Genomic DNA, 9,764 nt, shown 5'->3' on the forward strand with positions numbered 1-9,764 from the left:
TACATCATGGACTACACTTAAGATTTGGAGAAGGGTCCACAGCTTGAAGCAATTGTCCCCGAACCATGCTCCTCTCAAGCACACCTTTTTCACATACTCAAACCAATTCAAAGCAACTTCCCAGAAAGGAGATCCTTTGTGAGAGACAGAAAATCCAGGGCCAGTTCCCTTAGTTCATCGATTTTGCTAACCATTCCTTTCTAGAGCCTTCAGAAACCAGTTCTGTCTCTTGCTCAATTTCTTTATCCAATTCTCTGCCAAACCACACTGGGACAGAAACCGTAAGGCTCGGCAGTGAATAGCGGGTGGGGCACAAGGAGAGCAGAGACAACCTCCAACTGTCAGAATCCAACTTACAGGCCAATTACCCAGACACCAGCAGAGTAAACTGTAAAACAATAAACAACAAAGTCCACGAATTGAAGATTCCTGAGCCTTCACTCATGCTCTCAGTATTTCACACCATTTTTCTTTTATAATTACCACATTCTCCTGGGACCCAGGAGTTGGAATGACTGTTTGCGTTCCATTGTAATGGTCTCTGACTAGCATTTGTGAGGCAGTGTGTTTTATTTCTAGCAAAGGAGCTGAAGGTTGGAGTTTTGTGTATGGTGATAGGAGAGGTGGGGACCACCAACGTCCCTTCCCAGGGGCTGGTTATCATGTGTGGATGGTGAAAACTGTGATTCAGCCAAAGAAAAGTTAGGTAACAGTAGGTAGCCCCACACCCTGGATCTCTCATCAACAGCCAGAATGTCCTCAGTGAGCCTCAATCCCCATGTTAATGTACTTGATTTTGGTTTTTCTCCCACTGACAATCCAGACCCTGAGTCAAAGAAGCAAGAACATTCCTCACAGGCTCCTACAAAAATGTAGGAACTGCCCAATCTGATCATACACACCAGAAGGACGGTGTTTCTGGGCAATCAATTAGCACTCCCTTCTCCCTTTTGTCCCCTTAACCCAGGGAACCACCCACTCAGGACCCCAAATGCCAGGGAGGACAGCACCCTCACTCCCCTTCCTAGAGAAGACAGAGAGGTGAGGGTCCAGTAGGCAGCTGGACCTGATGTCATTTCAACTCACTCTTTGGGCTTCACATCTTGCTCTCTTGTTCTTTCCATCAAGGGATACACAGTAGAGAAACTCCCTTAGTGCCTCCTCCACCTTGCCTAGGGTGGCTAAGGCTTGGGCTTTTCTGAAATGTGCCTGGAAGGAAACATTAGCATTCAATCCCATTTTATTCAGCCTATTAACACTACTGCTCTAACAATAACTAACCCAGAGCACTCTCTGTTGTGTAAAACATTTTAAAAGGACTCTCTTATCTACAGCCCTAAAATGTAGGCAACTGTTCTAATGCCATTATAAAGAAGACAAAACTGAAACCCAAAAACGTTAACTTGCCCAATGTAACACAGCTGGTAAATTGTGGAATCAGGGTTTGAACCTGGGACTGACTGATACCAAAGCCTGTATTCTTAACCGCTCTGCCACACTACCTTGTCTGTGCCCCACCATTGTACGGAGTGACCATCAAATGTAGCAAGAACCCCTATTTGACCACATGCTAACCAGCTTTCAGCCAGCTATGCCTTCGTTTGAACTAGTCTCTCAAGTAAAGAACTAGTCCTCAGTAGTGGCTTGAAAGAGCACCTAAACTAACTGATCAATTTTCAGAAGAAGCCCGGGAGAAGGGATCTGACCTACCCAAGACCTCAAAGGTAGCTAGTGGCAAAGCTGGAACTAGAACTGCAGTCTCAGGACTCCCAGGATGCTCTTCTCCACAAAGCAGACTGCCCTTCAGAGGGCTAACCAGGGGCTGAGCAGATGCTTACTCTCCTAGGGGCTTGGATCACTGCTGTTCCCTCACCACATACTTTAAAAAGTATGAAGAAGTTTATGGTTCCTCAGGGCCCAAGCCCAACTGCTCTGGGAAAGACACTCTAGGGAGAGCAGAGAAACATCCTGGGAAAGAAGGAAGAAAAAATAGTAGTGGGGGAGAGGGCTGCCCTCTGTGTGTGTCTTGAGACAGGTGGACACTAGCAACTTGGCTTGAAGAGCATTTCACTTGAGTCATCTAGGACGTCCCTCCACCCAGTGGCCTGCTCCCTTGCCTCCTCCATTGGCAGCACTAAGCCTAACTTAGTGAATGAAGTGATCCAGGTTGTGGCTGCTGGATACTCCCCTGCCTTCCTTTCTAACATGCCTCTTTGCAGGCCCCAGAGCCCTCAGGCTATGGCCTGGCTGCAGGGGCTGCCCTGAAGCTGCCTTCTTGAGCAGTGGCCCCTGCTCCAAACCTCTCGAGGACCTTTCTGCATTCCCCCAGCTCCTTCTGAAGCCTTGTCTTGGCTGATACATGGATGTTGATAGCCTCCCTTGTTGCTTCTCCCAGCAGTGTTTACCAAGGGCCTTTGGGAAAGGCTTGCATGACACCACAGGGCAGCTAGAGGGGAGAAGTGTTGGGAGACTGGAAAGGCCTCTGTGTGATCCCACTAATCATATCAAGTGGCAATCCATATACTTTTTTTTTTTTTTTGAGACAGAATCTTGCTCTGTCACCCAGGCTGGAATGCAGTGGCGGATCTCGGCTCACTACAACCTCCGCCTCCTGGGTTCAAGCAATTCTCCTGCCTCAGCCTCCTGAGTAGCTGGGACTACATGCATGCGTCACCATGCCAGACTAATTTTTGTATTTTTAGTAGAGATGGGGTTTTACCATGTTGGCCAGGCTGGTCTCAAACTCCTAACCTCAAGTGATCCACCTGCCTCAGCCTCCCAAAGTGCTGGGATTACAGGCGTGAGCCACCGCGCCTGGCCAACCCATAAACTCTACCTGCTCAGGGCAACCAGCTCACACCACTGAGAGCTGTATCACCTGCAGGATGTGCAGAATACCACACACTCTGTCTGGATGGCTAGAATAGAGAATAGGGCTGCCAGATTAAACCCCTACACTTGGGGCATTTTACACAGAAATGTTGGGAAATATGCAAATCAGGGTGGGAAGTGGTTTTGAATTATATGCATCACTTCCAGTCTTCTCTTAACCCCCAAGACAATAAATTATCTTATCACTGCCCCCACCTATCACTTCATCACTATGGGGAAATGAAACTCCTATTTAATACTTTCATCAACTCTTCCTTCACTGGGGAAGTCACTTTTCCCATTTCACACCCAAAATGCTTCATTGCTTCTCAGTTCTGCTTCTCACCACACTATCAAGGTTCTTAGCCGTAAGATCTAGGCTTAGGGTAGAGGTGGAAAGAGCTGCAAGTCCTCTTACTCCTAGGCAGCTCCCTGACTTGCACTACTGGGAGGCCGAAAGTGCCCCCACTAAAGCTCCTTTGGGTTAAGACACTGGTGCCTTGTATTAAACACTAAATGTGTTCCTTGGGGAAAAAATCATACTAATTCATCATCACTCATGAAAACCTTCTCAGGAAAGAACATAAAATATTCAACTGACATTCATGGCAGAGTACACAGGTCCACATGCTTTATCTGGTTTTCAGATCCAAAAAAGTTCTGATAATCCATTGTTTTCATAAACTCGACATCAAAATTCATTAGATGGCAAAACCTGACCTAAACTGCTATAAAGTGTTTAAAAATATTTAGCCCACTGAGTGTGAATTTTCACAGAATCTGCTGGATAGTGTGTTTGATTACAGGAAGCTATCCAGAGCTCACTGAGACCTAATATATGGTCCTTGCAAAATATAAAACATTCTGGATTCTGAACACTTCTGATCTTATAAGATTCAGATAAGGGATCATGGACTTGAACTTGGATACATTGGTTTTCTGAGGAAGGCATCCTTGGGTTGTGTAGAGAGAGAGCATTACACCCAGCAAGCTTTATAGCTTACAGAATGTCCTCTTGGCCACGTTCACTTTTGACCCTCACTGCATCATTGCGAGGCAGTCAGGGCAGATATCAATAGCTTCATTTTGCAAACAAGAATACTTGGGGTTCAGAGAGTGAAGTCACCTCCCCATGGTTTCCAAATAGTAGAGCACAGGCTCAAATCTAATCTTCTAAACAAAGTACTGACATGTGGCTGAGGGCCAGTCCTGAAGCCAGGCAAAGATACGGAAAGTGACACTTTGCATCCTGGCATCCTGAGAGGTGTCCAGGCTGTTTTTCTTCTCACCCCCCATCTGACCTAAATCCTTGGGGACACTGGCAGGCTGACTGACTATATTAAGGACTTGAAATGGCACAACCATTGTGTGAGTGTGAGGATCCCTTCAGAGAAAACTGGTTAAGCTGCCAAGGAGCCTGGCTATCAGTAGAGGTTCAGGAGCACCAGGCCAGCAACACCACTTTCACCTTCCTCTTTCTAATGTCCCTGGAAAATGAAGATAATTATGGCGATAGAAAACATTTATGTAGGCCGGACACAGTGGCTCACGCCTGTAATCCCAGCACTTTGGGAGACTGAGGCAGGTGGATTGCTTGAGGCCAGGAGTTTGAGACCAGCCAACATGGCAAAACCCCGTCTCTACTAAAAATACAAAAATTAGCCGGGCATGGTGGCACACACCTATGATCCCAGCCACTCGGGAGGCTGAGGTGGGAGACTCACTTGAACCTGGGAGATGGAGGTTGCAGTGAGCCGAGATCATGCCACTGCACTCCAGTGTGGGAGGCAGAGTAAGACTCCGTCTCAAATAATAATAATAATAATAATAAAAAAGCCAGTGCAGTGGCTCACACCTGTAATCCCAGCACTTTGGGAGGCCAAGGCGGGCAGATCACACAGTCAGGAGATCAAGACCATCCTGGCTAACACGGTGAAAACCTGTCTCTACTAAACAAATACAAAAAAATTAGCCAGGCACGGTGGCAGGCACCTGTAGTCCCAGCTACTCGGGAGGCTGAGGTAGGAGAATGGCGTGAACCTGGGAGGCGGAGGTTGCAGTGAGCTGAGATCGTGCCATTGCACTCCAGCCTGGTCATGAGAGGGAGACTCCATCTCAAAAAAAAGGAAAACAGAAAGAGAGAAAGAGAGAAAGAGAAAAAGAGAGAGAGAGAGAGAGAGAGAGAGAGAGAGAGAGAGAGAGAAAGAGAGAAAGAGAGAAAGAGAGAAAGAGAGAAAGAGAGAAAGAGAGAAAGAGAGAAAGAGAGAGAGAGAAGAAAGAAAGAAAGAAAGAAAGAAAGAAAGAAAGAAAGAAAGAAAGAAAGAAAGAAAACGTTTATATAGTGCTACATGCCAGACACTGTTCTAAGCACCTTACATTATTAGCTTATGTAATCCTCACAACAGCCCTATTTAGTAGCTGCTTTGAATATCCCCCATTTTACAGATGAGGTGATGATAAACTACTGAGAAGTTAGGTCATTTGTCCAAGGCCACGAAGGTCATAAAAGTAGCAGTTGGGACACAAACCCAGGCAGTCTGGCTCCCAAGTGTGTATTCTAGAGAGTCACTGTGCCCAGGCTGTTCTGAAGGTCATCAGTTGAAGACTGAATTGGGGAAGAATCCAGTTCCCTTGCAGACCTGAGTCACCCTTTGCCCAGGGATCTTTACCCTGGCTCTTTTGCAAAGCCTTCTTCCTGTTCTGCTTGAGCTCTAGAGCCCCTACGCTCCAGGGAGGCAGCCCTTCCTGCCAATTCCTGTCTACAGTACAACCCCTTCCCACCTCTCCCATCCCACACTCACCTTAAAACCCATCGGGCGGAGCTTACATGCTATTTCTGCATCATGCAGTGCGTTCTCATGAGACTCCAAGGTGAAATAAATCTGAGACCGATTGCTATAAAGCAAGTGGTCATTCGGAGCTGCGAAAATAAGAAAGAAAAACCCTTATTAACAGCCCCCAGTACAAGCAGGTGTTCAGTCCTGTATGAGTATGGATCTTGAGAAATGACAAGTTTTCTAGGACTTTTCTACTGGAGATCAAAAGGGTTAGGCTCTATTTCTAGTCCTAATATTGTCCTGCTTTCTACACCCCCAGCCAGTCTGGGCCTGAGGTTCCCCAGCTGCAAAGTCATTTTTGCCCCTGCTCACAAGCAGTTCATTAGAGGCCCCGTGGTGTCAGTGATGCATGAGACACTTTGACATAGATGAGATGTGGCTACACACAGCTAGGGCCTGGCAGCCTGGTTTATGAGTACAGTATTACCAACAAGAAAACAGGCCAGGTAGGAAGGAGAGAGAGGTGGGCAGATGTGACCCCTATCTGAACCACCAAGAAGACAAATCCAAGTTAGTTTTCCAGGTGGCAATGACTGATGACATTAACAACATCTTAGTCTACAAAGCCCAACACATATGAAGATTCCCTGAAGAAAATGGAAATACATTTACATGGTCCCATCCTCTCCTTTCACATGGTCAAATGTAAATGAACTTGGATAAGGTTTCTGGGAATAAGGCGAGGCTGGCTCTCACCAAAAACTCCGAATTACTAGATGTCAGAGCTGGACAGGCTATTAGAGATTATCTGGCTCAATCAACCCATTCTTCAGATGGGGAAAATCAAGCCCAGAGAAGGGAAGGCATCTTCTCAAGGTCACACAGCTAGCTGGGCAGTCACTGATAACTGGTCAGACTTCGAAGCTTTGAAGCTGGGATGTGGGGAGCAGGTAGGTTCCTTTTACTGAAGGTGTGTACAGTACTTGGAATAATGCGGACACAATGGCCATCTTCCAGAACAGAGAGCCTCCTTTCCTCTTAGAAAGGTAAAGCTGGCCTTGACATTTTCACCCTGACTTCTCTGAGGGGATTAACAAAGATGCAAGGAAGAACCTCCAGGGGAATGTGGTGGCAATAGGAGGGTGAGGGCAGGAAGGGGCTTTCCTGGCCCTTGGGGGGTGGCTAAGAGGTATGAAACCTGCCTTAGAGATCTAGAGTTAAGTGGCCTCCACCTGCCTCATTCATATTGCCCTGCTCTTCCCCAAGATCTGGGCTCTAGCTTTCTCTGTGGCAACAGGCTTTGATGGTTTTTTTCCCAGGGGTGTGCTGAGGGCTTGCTTGGGTGCCCATTACTTGCTCTTAAGACATTAGCAAATTGTTTACAGTCTTTTCTGTCTTTTCTCTTCTGCAGCACACTCCAGCCTGGTGGCAGCTCACAGTCCGCCTTGCTTGTGCACAGACAGGAGCTAGAGGGGTCCCCTTCTCTAGCTGCCAGCTTTGCCCTGTCAGTCCTCATTCCTCCTCCTCCTCTCCCCATTACCTGTTGCAAGCCTGAGTGGAGATTCAACACGTGGAGACTCCGGCCCACACCCCTCCTCCACTCCAGAGTCAGGTCCAGGACACCCTCGGATCCCAGGGCCCTGCCTGCCCAGCCCTGCTGCCTCCTCCCCGGCATGCTTCACCAGACACCGCGCCCCGAGACCGAGCTCCTGGCAGACTGCCCGAGCTGGGCAACACCGGCTGGCGGCTCAGCTGCCACTTCCTGGGTCCAGGCACGGTGGCTCGGAGAGAGCGTCTCCCTGGTGAAATTCGGGTGCCCTAGTCTAGCTGGAGATGTGGGACTGCCCACGTTGCCCTTGAAGCTGCAAAGCCCACCCAACCCTCCCAGGTGGCACTGGAAAGCGGGACAGAGGCGTGACCCATTCGTAGCCAGCCCACGGTCCCTGGGGATCCCCAAGCAGTTGCCGGGCCCGGCCTCCCGCCGGGCTGGCCGGGTTAAAGGGGTTCAAGGCGAGGGCACAGGCTACGGGTTGGCGGGGCGGGCGGGGAGGGGGGGACATCTATTTCAGCCGAGGATCGTGTGATAGGAAGCGGTGACAATGAGTCACAGGGCAGCGGGGCGCAAGCGCTCCCCCTCCCCCCGCACACGCTCGTGGGATGGTTTCCGAAGCGAGCGTGGTGGCCCACTTCAGTTACCTCAGCGGTTACACAATCCCGCCCGCTCGTGCGGGGGAGGGGCGCCCGACCCGGGCCGCTCGCGGCCCTTATGCAACCAGTGCTCTCCTGACCTAATTCCATGCCGGACCCACCCCACAGGGAGCCGCGGCCCCGGAAGGGGCAACACCCGGCGGCGCGAGCGGTGGACGCAGGCGCCGACCGGACATCTCGGGCTGGCTACAGCCGGGAGGACCGGGCGCGAGTGCGAGGAGCGCGCGAAGTTCCTCTCCTCGCTGGGAAGGTGCGAGCAGGTATAAGAGGAGGCCAGGAGTGCAGCGGGAGAAGGGGAGTCAGAAAAACAGAGACAGTGACACCGAGCAAGAAAGAAACAGTGACAAAGATGCAAAGAGACGGAGAAAAAGAACCAAAAGCAAGGAATGGGGACTGAGAAACAGGAACACAAAAGCTAGCAAGGAATGGGGACTGAGAAACAGGAACACAAAAGCTAACAGAAGTAGCAGGAAAAGACAAAAAGCAACCAAGATCAACACAAACACAGTGAAAGACAGCTAAAGCAGTGAAAACAGGACAAACTCAGAGACCCAGTCCCAGAAGCACCCCTCCCCCACCCCGGCCACAGTCCATGGGTCCCCCGCCCCCTTTTCTGCCCTGGTCCAAATCCCATCTCGCTAGGGGGTTTGTTCTCCCGCTCCCTCGTGTAGCCACCGAGCCCCAGCCCCGGCCCGGCAGCGCGTTGAACTCACCCAACTTAACTGCCTCGTTGTACTTGAGCAGCGCCGCCTCCACCTGGCGCTCGCGGTACAGCCGGTTGCCCTCGTGCCGGAGTTGCGACGCCCGCGCCGGGCCTGGGAACAACTTCCCGAGGAGGCCGCTGAGCACCACGTTGACTCGCAGCGGCGGCGGAGGCTGCTGCCCAGCCCGCCGGGATCCACGCGCCCGCCCAGTGGCCACCATCAACGCGGAGAGCTTGACCCCGCACAGCGCACAGCGCCGGTCGGCGGCCCGCCCACGTTCCAGGCACAGTTTACAAAAGGTGTGGCCACACGACAAGGACACGGGGTCTGATAGAAACCCATGACATTTCCGGCACTTAAAGCCGTCCCACACCTCGGTGGCCGCCGCGCCTGCGGCGGCCCCCGTCTCTTCCGCCGCCACGGCGCCGCTTGCAGTGCTACCCTCGCCCGGGGGCGCTGGCGCCAGCGCCTCGCCTTGCGGGACTTTGTCCGCCAGGCAGCGCACCAGCTGCTCCAGCTGCTCAGCCACCAGCTGCTGCCGCTCGGAGAGCTGTCTATACACCTCGAGGGCTTCCCGGATTCTCCCCCGGGACGCCAAGGCGTCTGCCTGCGTGAGCAGGACTTTGCTCTCCGGCGTTGAGGTTCCCGGAGACTGCTCTTGCTGTGGCTCCCGCGTCGGTAGAGGTGCTGGGCTCTCTGCAGCCGCCTCTCGGTGGGGGCCCATGTCTACTTGGGCCGCTGATGCCCCTCGCTCCGCCGGCTCCAAGTTGTTGCTGCTGACCTCGGCGGGCAAGCTCAGCATCTGTTCGGTCCGTAAGGACTCCATAGGAAGAGGGACACGGGAGGGGAAGAGGCGTCTAGGGACTGGGGACACGAAGCAAAGACTGGCAGCTGGAGGAAATCGGGGCAGCCACCGCCGCCGTGCCACCGAGCTCCGGACCCTGCCGCGCCTCCGGGAGCTCCATGCCGGGCGCCCCGCGCCGCCTAATAACTGTCTTGTCTCAGCAAAGTGTTATATAAAACGGTACCACGTGACGTGCCGCCACGCTGCTCATTGGCCGGCGGCGGGGAAATTGTTACAAAACCAGACAGTTTTGTAACAGTGTTGCTCTTGCTTCTTTGGGCTTCGCTTTTCTTGGCTTCTTTTTGAGGTTGTTTGTGTTTACACGTCGCCTTATTCCTCCTCGCCACCTGGTTCTTTTTC

At 51.5% G+C, this 9,764-nt stretch overlaps 1 protein-coding gene across 3 annotated transcripts in view; it reads right to left on the bottom strand.

The window, feature by feature from the left end:
• LONRF3 (LON peptidase N-terminal domain and ring finger 3) overlaps positions 1-9,555 on the bottom strand; it is a 49,723-nt gene extending 40,168 nt beyond the window's left edge. Inside the window, exons 1-3 of one of the 3 annotated variants that reach the window (XM_008019406.3) lie at positions 8,570-9,555; positions 5,673-5,791; positions 1,087-1,209 (exon numbers count right to left, since the gene is read on the bottom strand). In XM_008019406.3, coding sequence (XP_008017597.2) covers positions 1,087-1,209; positions 5,673-5,791; positions 8,570-9,386 — 1,059 coding nt within the window. In that variant the 5' untranslated portion in view covers positions 9,387-9,555. The remainder of the gene's footprint in view (positions 1-1,086; positions 1,210-5,672; positions 5,792-8,569) is intronic. The other 2 variants (XM_008019407.3, XM_008019408.3) reach the window with 2 other exon arrangements.
• Positions 9,556-9,764: the final 209 nt, after the last annotated feature.

This window comes from Chlorocebus sabaeus, chromosome X (genome assembly GCF_047675955.1).
Source record: "Chlorocebus sabaeus isolate Y175 chromosome X, mChlSab1.0.hap1, whole genome shotgun sequence".
NCBI classification, from domain to species: Eukaryota; Metazoa; Chordata; class Mammalia; order Primates; family Cercopithecidae; genus Chlorocebus; species Chlorocebus sabaeus.